Genomic DNA, 16,653 nt, shown 5'->3' on the forward strand with positions numbered 1-16,653 from the left:
GACACCCTCCTGTTGTATTCATATCATGGTATCTTACTTTATTTGACCTTGCTAACTTAATCTTGAATACTTCGCTAGGTTCTGATAAGTCTTGTGTCTTGACAGCCTGCTTCAGAGAACCGTTTTCTTTAGCGGTAGGCCAGACTAACAACCCTGCTAGTTTTGTACTGCAATACTGTCTCAGTACCTGGTCTACAGAGAGGTTGGTTTCACCTACAGCTGGAAAGATGATGATTGCGAAGGTGCAGGATGGCCTTCGGGGCTGTATGTTCCCTTTCAGGTTACAGATGTACTGAGCTGCATTGTCCAAACTTTTGGCAGCGTTCAAGCTCTGCTAAGGATTTTTAACGCCGCACTTGAGCATTTATTTCCAGATGTGGTGGTGCTCAACCTCTGACCCTAAACAGTATTAATAGTACTAGGTGGAGGAAATCTTCCCTGTTCAGACAGAGACTAGATACAGAAAATAGTCTGTGCCAAAGAGCCTAGATTAGCAACTGGGAACAGGAGGCAGGAATTGGGATTGGGAGTGATTATTGACCTTTCACCATGGCTGTGGGCTTAACTATAATGAATGATTTGGACATGGGTGAAGTCCACTTTATCACAATGAATTCCAGAAAAATGTTCAAAACAAGTACGATTTTTGTCATCATACTTCTTGCTAGTAAAGACTTCCCTTAATCTTCCTTGTAAATTCTCATTTGAATTTTGTCACATCTATATTTAGCACACTAGTTTTACAGAATAAACCAGAGAGACAATTCTTTAGGTTCATTTTTATTTAATCAACTGACTTGATCTAGTTTCCTCTCACTGACTTCCTTCTGATCTTACTACATTGCTGTAAATCTCAGGCATGATATTTGATATAATTTGATTTTAATTCTTAAGCAAAAAGCTTTATCTTCAAATTTCTGCTGTTTGGTAATAATGTAATTAAATGTCTTTAATCTCTCAGATGTCTCGAGACAATTCTAAGGCGATTGTAGAGATAGTTAGCTTCAAACACTTTCACTAAAGAAATCCAGGTTCTCTGCCTTTAATATATAGGAAAAGACATTTGCCCAGTTCAAAGAAAATTATTTCCTGAAAGGCAGTTGGTTAACTCATTATCTGGATTACGAAGTACATTTTGAATGGAGAAAAGGAACAGCCATACTCTCCTGGGTTTTGAAGATATTTCTGTGGAATTAGACACAGTTTCTAGTATCAGAATGCTTCAAACTTGTTACTGAGTTTATTCTGGTCTGTGAAAGTCCATTTTTAAAGAAAGCTAGTTAAAAGAATAGATGATTGTTTTAATAGAGCTTAGAAGTAATAATGATAATAGAGCTTGTGCAGTATAACTAGTTAGATAAGAATACAGATATCATTAATGAGTAAAATCAGCTGTTGGGTATTGAAGAAAAATGGATTTGAGGACTGAACTGAAAAATAACCTTTAAATCTAGCAACTTCTATAAGGCGTGGGAGAGTATCTGATCTGATGGTTATACTACATAAAGACAGCTCACATTTTTTTTTTTAGTGGAAGTCACCAGATGGTTTTTTTCATTTGTAATTCTACTAAATGTGAAAGCTGTTGATCACAATTGCGAAATTGTTACTCATTGTAGTGAAAGTATCTTGTATTAAATGGAACAAACGAGGATTATCTGCTAATTATATAACATATTTGAGCAATTGACTGGCATACAAGAGATGATACATTTTGCATAGACAGTAAGGCAGGTAATGGGTTTGAAGTCCTACTGAAAGGAAGAAGGGACGGCAAAATGAAATTCTAATTCAGTGTTCAGGTATCATATGGAGCTCATGAACACTTGAGGACAAAAACCCCGAATGTTAAATCTTACAAATTTCCCCAGTCACTGAACCAATAGGTGGATATTTTTTTGACAGAAACACCACCTCCGGGATATATCAGTGAAGATGGAGAAACAAGTGACCAGCAGTTGAACCAAAGCATGGATACAGGTAACGTTTATTTTTTCCACTACTTTCAAGACTTGGGATTACTAGTTGTGATCCCTCTGCATAGTGGCATGAATTCAGCCTGAATGACGATGGCAGTAGCACTCTGTACAACCTGGTGTTTTCTGTCTAAAATACCACTTTCAATCTTTTGTGAACAAAATAATTTTTTGCTAGGGGAATGCTTTTAAAACGTTCTGTGCCGTATTAAGTACATTTGTTTTGTAACAAAAGCATACAGGTCTAATTAAGTCTTCATCAGAAAGCCTTAAAATAGATTTTAATAGCTGACTGGTTTCAACCTACCCCTAACTTTACCTTCTGGAAACAGGTTCATTGAAGCAAAATGTCTGTTACGGAAATGCTGCATTTTGAGAATGTGTCTCTTAACTCTGACAACCTTACCACTTCTGCTGTGTTTCAAATTAATTCTTGTATGGAAGGCTCTATTGAAAGAGTAGTAGAAACATTAAGCATTTGTGCCTTTGCATGAAAGGGTTTCTAGGTAATCTGGTTGGCCTTAGACTTGGACAAAGCACAGTTAATGTGCTGGATAAGAACCTCCTGCTATGTGCTGGCAGACTTGAGTGTGTGTTTGGTTAGCTAATGTTAGCAACCTTTTTCAGTTAATTGGAATCAACAGCACTAGTTTCTGTAAGAACTGCAATATTTTCCCACTATGTGACAATAGGTACCTTAATTAAAAAAGCCTGACATCAGCAGCCATTGTAGGAATGTTTCTGTGCATAGCGTCTCTGTATTTTGCCTACTAGTGCACAAATTGTGTTGGAGACTTCATGTTTTTCTGAGTTTTTTTTTCCTTCCTCCTTTGAGGAAAGAATAATTTCCTCAAATGAGGAAATCCAGGTTGTTCTTTTCTACAGGTAAACCCTCTCCTTTGAGAATAGAGAGGTAATATCTTGATTGTCTCGTCCACTTTTTCTGAGCTTTTTTCACTGAATTTGGGAAGAAGTCACTACCTTCTCACTGGAGAAGTGCATAAATAGAGTTATGTTCACAGAGCGTGCATGGTCAGAGCTCTGCCAAAGACAACACTAAGATGTTAATCGAGTCTTCACAAGGAGGGGTAGGTTCCCAGGAGTCTGGAAAATTAAATGTAATCTTAATTCAGAATAAGCATGTGACACGCTGGAAAACTGGTTGTAGGATTTCTGAGGTTTCTTATTCCAAAGAATTTTAATGTAAAACTGTATCTAGATAATGATCTTAACCTACCCATCTGAAATAACGAGAATCATTTGCTCTGAAACAATCTGTATTGCTTCAACAGGATCTCCAGCAGAGCTGTCTCCTAGTACTCTCTCCCCAGTTAATCATAGCTTGGGTAAGCTGGAAATACTTTTAATTGTTTCTCTGTGTGTGATGACTCTTCTTTTTTTTTTATATATATATATATATGTAATTACATTAAAAATGAAAATGTACTTTAAAAAAGAGCTGTACTAGGAGGAGACTATTGGGTTGGCTTCCTGATGATAAACATAATAGGGCTGGGTTAATAACTTGTTAATAACTACTCTATTTCTGTAACTGTTGAGCTTCTAGCAAAGAGAAAGAATAATATAGTTGTGTGTGCCGGAATAGCATTTATAAATAAATAGTTTAAAGGACATTAGCCTATCCATAGTGCTGCCCAGACTTGCTGTCTCCTTTGTATGTGTGTTCTGCTGCTCTTCTCGTGTACTGTTTCACCTGTGACCACAATACAATTGTTGCTCCCACATTAGTTGCCCACCCGCTTTGATCAGGTGCCATTGCTGTGTGTCTGTATAAATGCCTCAGGAAGATCAGATTCCCTTGGCTTTGTTTAAGGAATGGTGACAGGATGTGACAGGAAAATGCTGTTCAGAATGCTGAGTAAGTAATTAGGGTAGGTAAAAAAGGGAAGCCGTGCAGGAAAAGCTGAAGATGCATAGGGAAGATAGTGAGCTCTAGTAGGGGAGAGTAAAAGGAGCTTAGAGCTGCCTTTAGATAAAGAGACAGTGTAAGATACAGTGTAATACAAGGGAACATAATTTTCATATCAATATTTTTTTCCTTTGTGTGGTTCAGTCTTTGATAATTTAATCTTTTCTTTAACGTTGCCAAAATGTTTGCAAGTTATAGAAAGGCAGCAGAAATGTCTCAACGTCTGGCACTCATAGCAGCATTAGCTTAATCATTTTGCTGAGCAAAATGCAAGTACTGAACTACATGAGCTGCGGTCAGATTAGATCACCCCGTCTTCCCCTCCTCCTTCCCTTGTGTGGAATATTGAATTCCATTCTGTTTACTGGGGTAGGTAAAAATGACAGCAAGCAAAATATAATTTGAGTAGTTTGAGGAGACTACCGCTGTCGTTTCTGGAAGAGACGACTATCAGGGCAGATAGATTTCTTTTCAGCCTCAAATCCTGTGTTAAGCTTGTTTTTTAAAATTTTTTTTTTAGACTTGCAACCAGTTACTTACTCGGAGCCTGCGTTTTGGTGTTCAATAGCATATTATGAATTGAATCAAAGAGTGGGAGAAACCTTCCATGCGTCACAGCCTTCCCTGACTGTAGATGGCTTTACAGATCCATCAAATTCAGAACGATTTTGTCTAGGTCTGCTTTCCAATGTAAACAGAAATGCTACAGTGGAAATGACAAGGCGACACATAGGTAAAAATCTCTGATCTTTTAACTATTTGGTTTCATTTTAGCCATTAAATTATCTGGAATGATCCAGGTAGGATGGGCAGATCTGTGTGTTGGGATCCTTTCACCCTTGTGCAGCCAGCCATTGAACTTCTCTCTCGAGGCTTGAAAGCTTGGTCTCTCTTGCTAGTGGAAAGACAGAGATCATCGCTTCTGAAATAAGGGAGAAATTGTAGCAGCGTCTGCTACCACAGCCAGTTGCAATTGGGAAGAGATGCAGCGATGGCTGGAGCTGAAAGGAGCTGCCTTTCATCAATCAGTAGTCACTAAGTCGGTGGCAGCAGCAGTCACACAGCTGTCAGGCGGAGAGCGACACAGGAGGAAGCCACTCAATTGTATGGGATTTCTGTTGCTCACATTGCTGTTCTCTGCCTTCTGGAAAAAGGTGATGCACCAAAGCATCCCAAGGGGCAGGTTTTTGGCTTTCAGGCTCCTCGTTGGACCACTCTGCCCCGGGTAGCATTTATATTCAGAGTTGCTTATAATTGAAATTTCAGCTTTAATTGCAAAATATTAACATGTTGCTTAGTTTATTCTGATTCATAAAATGCAGAATGGACATTGGTAGTAGTTCTTGAATTCTTTTCTGAAACGGGAAAAGCTGCCATTGAGATAACACGCTGTTTCGACATGATCAAGTTTTTCTTTGTAATTGATAGTAAAGAATATTGTTTTCCACAGTGCAGCATCTTGGCTTTAAGTTCTTCAATAAACGACTTTTTTCTTTTTCCTGGATTCTTTTATTTAGCCACATTCATGAGATTATTTTTTGTTGTTTTTACTTTTAGTAAAAAAGTTCAAGTTTAGTAGAACCTTCTGACTCCCTCTATGCCAAATCCAAATGCTTGTCTAATAAAATTTTAGATGTGCAGAAACGCAGGCTGTGCCTGTGCTGACTGATCAAAACGGTCAGTGATGAGGAAGAGCAAAAATGTAAGGAGTGCTCACTTTTTATAGAGCAGCTTGCATTTTGTTTGAAATACTATTTTAAAGAAAAAGGGGAAGAGCCCTTTTAACAGGGGACCTGTTAATTATAAATAGTTTTCTTTGGGAGATCAGTTTTATGTTACTTCTCTTACAAGAAATAACCTATACAGAGTTTTTTTCCCACTTGGAGAGAGAGAACAAGATCACAATTAAAAGTGAACAATAGGATTCTTACGGGTAGTTTTTTGTAATAGGGCTAAGTGAAATCCTGTTGTTTTTGTCAAAGTAGTACAGAGAAGGGATATGCAGTGGGTTGTGAAATAGTGTGGGCCCATGTAAGCGGAGAGTGTTGAAGTGGTATACTTGTGTTTTTCCCTTTTTGCTGTAGTGGCCTGTGCCACTTCACATACAACACTTAATATTGGCACAAGTTTTAATTCTGTTCAATCTAGTCTCTATATTTAAATTTTGCTATTTCCTGAAGTGAGGAAGCAGTGTTCATTACCAAGTAACTTCTTAACTTGGATTTGGTTACAAGCCACTGTATGGCTAGAAAATCCTGTCTCACTCTTGACCAAAAATTACTCTGCTTCTCTTTCAAATATTGTGTGTTCATGGGAGAAAAATGTGAGTTAATTGTGTTCTGCTCCTGCTACAGCTGTCAGCCCAGCAGCATGGTCCTGTAGATAATTGATTTCTGTTTCTGTTGTAAAGAAAAACCTTGGCCTTCTCTGAAACAAAATACTCCCTTGTTTGTTAATCTGCTTGGGTCATATCATAACTAGAGTTCCTTTGAATTTTGCTACAGGAAGGGGAGTACGTCTCTATTACATTGGTGGAGAAGTTTTTGCTGAGTGCCTAAGCGATAGCGCGATTTTTGTTCAGAGCCCCAACTGTAATCAAAGATACGGCTGGCATCCTGCAACTGTGTGCAAAATTCCACCAGGTTAGTAGCCTACCAAAGGTCTCATGCAAAAATATCTAGTGAATGTACTCATTGGATGACATGTGCTTTCCTTTATGATACCTAGAAGGGGTTTCTTCATAGTTTTGGGCTTCTGTGTAGCAAACAGAAGTATTCATTGATTGTACCCTTTTGACTGTTTGTTTTTCTTTATAGGATGCAATCTAAAAATCTTTAATAACCAAGAATTTGCTGCTCTTCTGGCTCAATCTGTGAATCAGGGTTTTGAAGCAGTTTATCAGCTTACTAGAATGTGTACCATAAGAATGAGTTTTGTTAAAGGATGGGGAGCTGAATATAGGTAAGAAAAAAAACCCTTTGCTTTTAAATTTAGAGTTAATATTTTTTCTTCTTTCACTAATATGTTATTTCTGTCTGGCTTGAAAGCCATATGTATGGGCTTCTTACTGCTATTGTAGATATGCTATCTGCAAGTTGAACTCATATTTTCCTTTTTCTCCCCCTCAGCTATGGAGCTGCTAAGTCATAAAGATCAGTAAACTGATTTTAGTATTGCATGGAAGTCACCTGTTGAGCAAGGAATGTTGTCAAAGTTCCATTTCCTCTCTCAGTCCTGCTTGCTTGCTTATTTTGGTGAAACCACTGACAACATGTAGAAGTCTCACAGTTTGTGCTATGAGATTATTTGCTGTTTATTAGATGTACAGTCATTTTGGTCTCTGTCCTGCTCTGTGTGGAGTATAATGAGTTTGTTAGGTTGTTGTGTGGGATGCAGCTGATAGCACCTGACAGAAAGAATTTGAGCCACTTGTAGTGACTCTGCAGAATAAAACAGCTGGAGAACACACATTTAAGGGATGGCAAATATTTTGGAACTTCCAGTGGAAAAAACTTTGCGGGAGTAAGATGACTGTGTTTATGTAGTAAAACTGCTAAAGCCAGTTTTTTGAGTGGAAAAAATAGGTTTTTTTATCGGCTTTTGAATAGATGCCATTTCTATTCTCTATTAGCACAAACTAAGAACTATAGTTGAGGACTGTGCCTGTTTTTAATGTAATACGGGAATTTGGGAAGAAAAGGCATTGACTTCTAACTGAGCAGTATTAAAGGTTTCATTATTTTGGAGAGCTGGAGATATGGTTTTAAACAAATCCCTTAAACCTTTCCCGAAATTGTCCACTGAAAGAATAGAAGTCTTACATAGCAATACCCTATTGCAATAGATAATGTTTTTTTAAATCCATATCATTTCTGAAGTTGAATAATGGCATATAGGTTCCACTGTAAATCCTGGGGTTTCAATTCTTTTATCTGCTCTTGAAATATTTACGTATAAATAGCAGCATCAGTACATAGGGGAGGCTTCTTGGCTAAATGAAGCCAATTTTGTAAAAGCCTGATTAGATGAAATGAGAAATTTGAGTAATGGAATAAATTGGTACCTCTTTGTTAGCAAGAGGTACACAAGAAAGAATCTGGCTCAAGTTTAAAGAACTGTTGGATTTGGCTCAAAAGGAGTATGTATACACTTACGCATAATTAAATACAACATTCAAATTGGAACAGAAGAAAGGCTTAATCAGTCAGATTATATGGAGACAACTTGAAGTGAGTGGAGTCTAAGTGCTTGGTTAAAACAGTGGGGAGGCTTTTGGTAAAGTTATTTCTAAGGAGGGAGAATGTTGGTTGTTAGTAGTCTATAAACCCTTCAGAGAACGTAGGGTTGAAAAAGCTCTGGTGGAAACACTGCCAGAACAGCACAGAAACTGGTTACTGACATAATGCTGAACTAGTTTCTTTGCATCTCTGTTTAAGATGGTGCTAATAAATTATTGATGCACAAAACTTGAAGTTATGCTACAGTTGTAATTAAAGCAAGAGGAGGTTACTCCTGCAAACACAACCTTGAATTTAAATGAATGTAGTCTGAACTGTCAAAATAGACCAGGAAGCAGGGTAAAATCCATCACTCTTGTTAAGACTTCCATGATTTATTATTATGTCAAAAATTTTTCTCATAAAACAGGCTTTGGCAAAGCGAAAGCATTGCTTACATTTTAGGCATATGGCATATGTGCATAAAGGTGTAGATACGGCAAGGTGGTAGATTTTATAAGCTTGGCTGTCAAAATAGCTTGTAGCTTTTTGCTCGATACATGTTGGCTTGAATGGAGGATGGTGGTAGAAGTTCAGATTGGCAATCAAGTGTTCATGTTAACACAGGAACTATCCAGGGCTAGGATCATCTTCTGAGGAAAGTTAAGTAGAGGTAATTACAGCAGAGAGGCTTAGTGATATGTGAACTGGAAATCCGTGGGTAGAAGAGGCTGAGTTTTAGCTTTGAGACAAACGGCTGCTAAGTGACTGTCAGTATTTTCTCAACTTTTGCCAGTGTGATGCAAAGCCAGGGCTGTTGAACAGAACCAGTTATAAAATTTTGAGGAAGTGTGTTGTGGAACACATTGTAGGGGAGTTGACAGCGGTGGAATAATGAACTTCCTTCTTTGGGAGAGGATTGGAGACTAAATGGAATTATATTTCCTGTGGTTTAGATTGTTCTTTTATTGGATCACTTTGTTTTGGCGTAGGCATTCGGGGCTAAGATAACAATGTTTTTCAGAGTGCTGAGAGAGGACAGACCCCAGCCACTTTCTTCTCCTAGAAAATGTGAAACCACAGACAACTTTTGAAATCCATCCTCTCGCTGGCTTAATCTTTCTGCCTTTTCAGTTCCTCTGTTTATATAAACAGATTTCCTTAAAGCGAAGGGTTGCGGTGCCAACAGTAAAAATGAAGGGGCTGGGTTTGTGTCTGACTAATCTGCTGCCTTTGAATCTTAATGCCTCCTTGCTTTGACTTTGGGAATAGCTAGAATTACTAGGAAAAACTGGCTTAGCAACAGTAGTCTTGCCAGTCTAGTTTGGGAAAACTCCCATGCCTGGAGTGGGTACAGTGAAATAACAGGATTTCTCAGGCAGAGTATGTCCAGTACTGATTTCTTTACTTTGGAGATGAGAAGGAAGATTTTTGAGTAACAGGTCTCAAAACCAAGGATGTATGGGACAGTCACTGAAGCTTTTATGGTTGTCAGTCCTTCAGCTTTACTGAGGCTTTCTATATGGTGTTTAATTAAGGGCTTCTATTGTAGAAAATTATAGGCAAGTTTTTATAGAAGACAAGGGAAAGACCATTTTTACTGAAGTTGTTTGCGTGAGGATGTTACAGTACAAAACTCCCGTAGAAGTCTAAAATTACAGGAAATCAGAGATAAGAGTTTGGTGTTCCTTTGAGATAGCATCATTTAGCACAGTATAACCACACACTGTGTTTTGATGTAGTTTCTGACAACATCTAGCAGTTTCCTTATACATTTTTGTCAATTGCTTCAAAAAGCCAGATCTTATGATTGCAATGGTATTGTGCTGTTTGGCCGCGCTGACAGTGCAGAGCCAAGTGTTTCTTTTCCCTGTTTTTCAGTAGTTGTCTACAAAATTAAATCCCAGTTATGCATGCAGGTTCTTTGAAGGTTGAGATACAGCTGCACACAGCTATCTGTGATGTGAACATTGGCTGGACAATCTTCAGTTCTGAATTTCTTTTTAGAAGTAAGGCTTCTGGTGTGGCACTTGAAGCAAAAGCTGCAGTTCTTATCTTATTCTCCAGAGCAGAATATTCTTGCTGTATTATGGACAAGTATGTGATTATTGATGTGCTTATAGATATGGGGTGTTTTGAGGGTTTTTGTTGCTTTTTTTTTTTCTTCAAAGACTGTCTGAAAAAAGCTTAGTAACAGCTATGGTAATGGTTGCAGGTTTTTACCTTTCTGTGTAATAATAGGGATGGAAACATATTTGATCATGCGATGGAGAACTTTATGGCAGCCAAAGCTGCTTTCTGACTTTGCTATTCTTTATTTTCTAGGCGGCAAACAGTAACAAGCACTCCTTGCTGGATTGAACTTCATCTGAATGGACCTCTACAATGGTTGGACAAAGTATTGACTCAGATGGGCTCCCCTTCAGTACGCTGCTCCAGCATGTCGTAAAACTCCTTCCTCCGTTACCAGTGGGCTAAATATCGAGTCCAATCAACAGACTTAATATAACAGCTCGTCTGTCGTAGTATTTGTGTGTGGTCCCCATGAACTGTTTACTATCCAAAAAGGTTTTTAAAAAAAAGAAAAACAGCACTTGAGGTCTCATCAATTAAAGCACCTTGTGGATTCTGTTTCCTATACTCTGATACTAGATGAAAATTTAGTGTATAGAAATGCCTTCTTCAGAAAGAAGAAGGGACAGTTCTAAAGACTCTTAATGGTGTTTTTATTGGGTATATAATTGAGTGTCCTAATGGTTTATCAATAACATGAATAGCTAAGTATATGTACAGGTAATGTATCATGATCTCAAATATCACAGTATTGTGCTGTTCTACATTTTAGTTCCCATAAATAGTTGTTTGTTTTTTCTTGATTGGGGCAAATATCTCATAAAATTCCAAGACTCTACTCCTTTATTCTTTTATATTTTTTTATATAAGCAGGTTTTCGAGTTGTCCTAAACATAAAAAGCAGACTTTCCTTGTAGAAAAGCTTAACTTTTTGCTGCCTTCTTAAAGAAAAAGAAAATCCCTCCATTGGAAGGGAAAGAAATGTCTTGAGATTTGTCTGTGAAATCTTAAGACACTTTATATGCTTAATGGGGCCTAAAATGAATTCATATTATAAATTCCAAGAATCCATCACACTAGGAGTCTACTTTTCCCTACCCATCTGAGTTGATGCACCTGTTGCCAGTAGTATTGCTGGCACTGATGTTATTTGGGACTTTTTTGTACCTTGAATTATTGAAATCAGTGGTTTTTCTCATGGAATGAGAATTTACCCCGTAGCATTGGATACTGGATTAAGTACACAAGGTTATTGGCTTACCCCTTACATCTGTATTTTTTCATTAAACAGATGTCACTAAAAATCATGTTTTTTTAGTTTTTGGAGCCAAATACCTTGAAAAATCCTTCCCCAGGGTAAACTAGACTCTTTCGTATAGGTTTTAAATAGATGCAGCTTCTTAACGTATTTCAGTAACAGAATTTAAATTTCTGATCTGAGTGGCTTTGTATAGCTTACTTACATACCAGATCATACGCATTCATTATGTCATAACGGGCCTTGTTATTAAAAGTAGTTGCTTCTGCAAAACCTCTAGGATAGTGGTTGCTGAGGTATGACCAGCGAAGGAGGACTTCTAGGTTCTTCGTGACAGTGCATGTTATTGTGAACCCTTGGACACTACAGCTGCACCATATTAAAAATATTTGAAATATATTCTACAAATAAGTCTGGGTTGGGGAAGGGTTGGGAAACTGTATAGAAGGGTTATTCTGACTTGAAAAATATACATCTTACTAACAATCTTGTGATCTAGCTGTCTGTCATTCTTTTGTTATTGTGGCAGTAGCAGGATTACCTTTGTCCGTTTTTCCCATTGTTTCATCCATTACACTAGTACTGTACTTTGTAAGTACAGCTAGTGATAACCTAGCTTTGAGAACAAAAATGTGGCCAGTGTTACAGCTTTTAATCAGTTGACTGAATTGATGATAGTGATGGATATTTTTATGCCATAATGACTAGGGCATAGAAGCAATACCAAAAATCAAGCCTTGAAAAAGTGGGCCAGACACCTTTAAAAAATTGGCAAAGCAGTTACCAGTTTGTGCTAGTTTTACCAGTAGACTAATGTATTGGTAGAACTTGTGAACCTAAGAAATAAGCTTCATGCGTGTTGCATTTGCCTAATATGTGAATACACTAATAAAAGTTTTAATTCTCATGATGGTTGTTTTCTTTATTAATTGCTGTATGTATTTTCTGTTGAAGGTTAGGAATCATTCTAACCCACCCAAATAAATGGAACAAGTGTTCTGTGTGTTGTGGCTGAAAACGTATAGTTTAGGTGTTAAACTCACTTCTTATACAGCTATCGTGGAGGTTCTGGATCTGGTGTGTGTTTAAGCTTCTACTCCCGAACAAGTTTATTAAAGCAGTTGCTTTTTTCTGTCATGGTCAAATGACATCCTACTAGCTCAGATGTTTACTTTCCCCTACGAAACAGTTAGATAAGAGCGACTTGTCTGGGTGAAGGACTCCATTGCATTTATGAGCAGGTTGCAACTTGAATCAGTTGGGTGACCTAATTCTGTAGTCTCCTTACTGTGGATTTCTGTGTGTGTTCTTTCGGTTACGGCGATATTACTTGCTTTGCCTTGAACGTTGTAATAACCTTGACTGTACCCTTTTTTGGTGTGCGCTTCCAAGTAGCGTACAAGGACGCTGCAGACATTATCTGTGGACCTGTGGTGCTGCCTATGTGCAAGGCCATTTCAGTCTGTGTAGAAGTCACTTTTTTTGACTTCTGTTAGTACCACTAAAATATTCTTTCCTGCCATCAGTGTTTCAGCCACAGCTTAGTGGAACAAGGGAACTTATCTGTATTAAAAATGTTTGCTTGCCTGTATATTGTTTAAATGCTTTTGACAGTTCTTGAGTAACTCTAACCTACTCCTGTTTCTTAATCCTGTGCCTTTCTGACTTACCCCACTGCTGTTCTGCTCTTCCTCAAAATCCGACCGGTGCCTGCTCAAGCACCTTAATGTGGAATGCCTGTCGTACGTAAGGAATGTGACTTCATCCCTCTTCTCTTCTGCCAGTCAAAGTACTGATGTCCAAAGTACAAATGAAAAGTGAATTATTTTTTGTTTTGTTAAATAAAATACTTACCAAGCAGGGAGTGCTCAACTGGAGATACTTTTAAGTATGGGTAGCCAGCTGCTTATCTGTATTGTGAAGCTGGAAAAACTCTGTATGTAACTGTTGCCTTAAGTTTGGACTGGGATACCGTGTGCCTGGGTTCTGATCTCTCTCTTGTCCCTAGCCCTGTCTGAGCTTGATTTCCATAGTACTGTCAAAGCCAAGTAATCAAAAATCGGGTAGTTGATGTAAACACCTGAGCCTAAAAATTATTTTTGAGTTGCCTCTTAGCAGCGTGGATGCACGGAGCTGACATTTCAGAACCCTCTCCCCTCCAAAGAAAAAACCAATTTCATGTAGAAGTTCTTCCAGTGCCAGGGCTGGGACTTTGAGAACAATGTCAAATGCTTGGAGTCTTGCACCTTGAAACTGTGAGAACTGATAGTAGAACATCACCTCTGTGTATTCCCCCTTCCTTTGTGCACGTTTCCTATCTAGGTGGGTAAGCTCTCTGCAACAGGAATTCTCTGCTGTTACTTCAGCGTCTTGATGCAGTCCTTTGGCTTCCAGGTGCTGTTATACAAATCTAGAACACAGTGAGAGCTGTGGTGTTTTCTTGTTCTTATTCGGGATGTTGTGCTTAATCAGAACTTGAGACTGATTCCAGGCAAACGGTGTGAATAGTTTAACTTCAGACTCCCTGTATAATCATCAGGGAAAGGTAAAGTCTGAATTTGGGGCTCTGAATTGCTGTCTGGTAGAGAGCCTAGGCTGTTGGCTGAGGCGCCTGATATTCATACTTACTTTATGCATTTAAAAAGTTCTTGGTTGTTATCAAAGTAGTCAGCTCAGATGTTTAGGAATAATAGCTTTAAACTAATCTACACAGTAAAAACTAGAAATCACAACTACCATACTTCACTAAGATTTTTATTTTTATGTGTCCAACTTGACTTTTCATGTTGAAGTGGAAGGGTGTGACGTTTGGGGGTTTGATAATCATCTGCAGCTCTAAATTGTTGGCACAGTGAACTGTGTTTTGTTTTAACCTTCAAACTTGTCATACTTCGTTGTGGTTACAGCTTTTTTTAGCATTGCAAACTGAAATTTTACTGCAGCTGGGTTTTGAGTTAAAATATTGTGAAATACAGGATTTCACTATACTCCACCCACACAGTGTTTTACTTGAGTATGAAGCAGTGTTCCTTTTACCAAAATAAGTTTGACTATAATCTGATTTTGGGGACGCTGAAACTTTGATACGAGTTCTGGAGAGTCGGTGAGGTATTGTCTTCATTAGAAAAATTACACGTATCGCAAGTAATGTGCCAGCTGTACTAGAACATGCTCCTAGAAGGACCTGCTCAGGGAATTAAATTACAGCTGGTCTGAAAGTTTATTACTGTTAAGAAAATATTAATGAAATGTGTGTTTTCCTGACCACTTAAGCTTGGCTAGTAAATAACCATCATAAACTGTATTAAAGGAGGCCATTTAAAAATAACCTTCAGTCATGTCAGTCCTCTTTTCCGTGTCTCCTGTAAAAATTCCTCTAAGGTTGCTGTTTCTTCTCTTGGGAAAGCACAGTTTGTGGACTAAGTTTCTAGTACTAGATTGTCACGGCTACAAAAACTAGAATCAAGGCTTCAAAGCTGAGCACAGTCTTTGATGATACATTAGCTGTTGTTTCATTAACCGTGATCAGGATTAAATCTAGTTAGTTGGCAGAAGAAAAATGAATGGCAAATAATGGATATGTAAAGATGTCAGACCTCTATGCTCTTGATACTTTTCCCCCATGTAGCAGATCCAGTCAGAATGGATTCAGTAAAGCCCAGTTGCTGCTTCTGTTCCTTTTGGAATAGGATCCAAAGTGGCAATGGACATACATGCTCCAGCCCTAGTGGTTTTTTCTTTTAATTTGCAACAGTGAAAGTTGAAACAAAGCTTCTGTCACTCTTGATTTTTCTGTGTTAACAGCATCTAGCTATTTGCTCGTCTAAAACTGTAGTAAGGTATCGTAAAAAAATTGTGTGCCTCGCTAATTAATTGAGCTGATGAGCAATGTGTACCTGAGGCTGCAAATTCAGTTTGATTTTAAAACCTATCTTTGCTTTAAAGTCTTGCTTACTTGCCCTTGCATTTGGAAGTAAAATTCCAAGAACAACTGTTGTGGCACCAAGCACAGAAAAATCATTAAACTTAAGTGCCAGCAGTTACGGTTTATCTTCGGGTGAAGGGGTAGGTGCTGTCCATCGGTTATTTAATCTTTAAAAGGAGTTGTCTAAGCGGTTGGTCACTTTTGATCAAGGAGTAACAAAACAGAGAGGCTGGAGCCTCAAGCAGGCAGCCAATTCACAAGAAGGCTGCGAGTAGAGGTAGGTCAAGCTGAGGAGCCACACTCTGGACCAGGGAATTGCAGACCCCCCGGGGCTAATTGTCACGCTCCAAACTCTTCAGAGATATGAAACAGTTGGACGGGGAATAGTATACGGGTAAGCTTAGGTTGTCTAGATGCATGAATGACTTTAAACTCATTATGCAGTAGTTTTATTTCAGAAACACTTCAGAAGTCCTGTCTCTTGTGTTGCATGTCCTTGAAGAGTTGATCCGTAGGATTCGCAAAGTGAAGCTGAGAAAAAGATGTGCTTAAGCTGTTGAGATTTGGGTAGGGGTTGTTCAGCATGGACTCCCCAGGGCTTTCACAGCTGGGTGTTGGTGTATCTTTTTCCTGTGGAATCACTGATGGAGCCTGTGGTTAAAAAAAAAAAAGAGCCTCAGGCAGCAGAGGCAGGCTTCTCAGGAGAGGAGTAAGATTTGATCCTACTGAAGCTCTGAGAAGAGCAAAATTTATCTTGCCACGGAACAGTGGTGCAGGCAGTGCTGAGATTTGTGAGCTGGTGCAAATCTGAGTAACGCCATGTGAAGGACCACGTACTACCAGAGGGGATGTGAGCTCAGGTACAGGTCCTAGTGAAGTCTTGTATGGACCTGTGCCAAGTTGTGCTGTGTGTCTGTACTGTTCTTCCTCGCATGTTTGGTTCCAAAGCTGGCAGAGACAGATGAAGCTTGGGCTTGTGTCTGCTGCCAGCGTAGATGGGTAAAAGCTCAACATGGTCCACCTCAAGGATGAATGAATGTTTGCTACCCAGACTGCTGGCTAAGATGGAGAAAGGACTTCTGAATTAGTTGCCGTGTATTTTTGTAAGCGGTTTGCTGAATAGCAAAGAGCATTGACTTTGGTAGAGGAGGATCTGGAAAAAACTAGATTTGTAGTGGGGAACGAATGAAATTCTTTTGGATGAGGACTGTCCTGCATCTGAGGAGCTAAGCAGTCTCAGAAGTATAGGAGGACTGTCGAGCACTGAGGCAGGC

The 16,653-nt window shown here is 38.7% G+C and overlaps 1 protein-coding gene across 2 annotated transcripts in view; it reads left to right on the plus strand.

Moving 5' to 3' along the window:
- The window catches only part of SMAD2 (SMAD family member 2), a 51,692-nt gene extending 39,331 nt beyond the window's left edge, over positions 1 to 12,361 (plus strand). For both annotated transcript variants that reach the window (XM_059834136.1, XM_059834137.1), the window contains 6 exons: positions 1,906 to 1,980; positions 3,269 to 3,322; positions 4,427 to 4,639; positions 6,411 to 6,548; positions 6,723 to 6,867; positions 10,449 to 12,361. In XM_059834136.1, coding sequence (XP_059690119.1) covers positions 1,906 to 1,980; positions 3,269 to 3,322; positions 4,427 to 4,639; positions 6,411 to 6,548; positions 6,723 to 6,867; positions 10,449 to 10,572 — 749 coding nt within the window. In that variant the 3' untranslated portion in view covers positions 10,573 to 12,361. The remainder of the gene's footprint in view (positions 1 to 1,905; positions 1,981 to 3,268; positions 3,323 to 4,426; positions 4,640 to 6,410; positions 6,549 to 6,722; positions 6,868 to 10,448) is intronic.
- Positions 12,362 to 16,653: the final 4,292 nt, after the last annotated feature.

Source organism: Gavia stellata, chromosome Z, assembly GCF_030936135.1.
Source record: "Gavia stellata isolate bGavSte3 chromosome Z, bGavSte3.hap2, whole genome shotgun sequence".
NCBI classification, from domain to species: domain Eukaryota; kingdom Metazoa; phylum Chordata; class Aves; order Gaviiformes; family Gaviidae; genus Gavia; species Gavia stellata.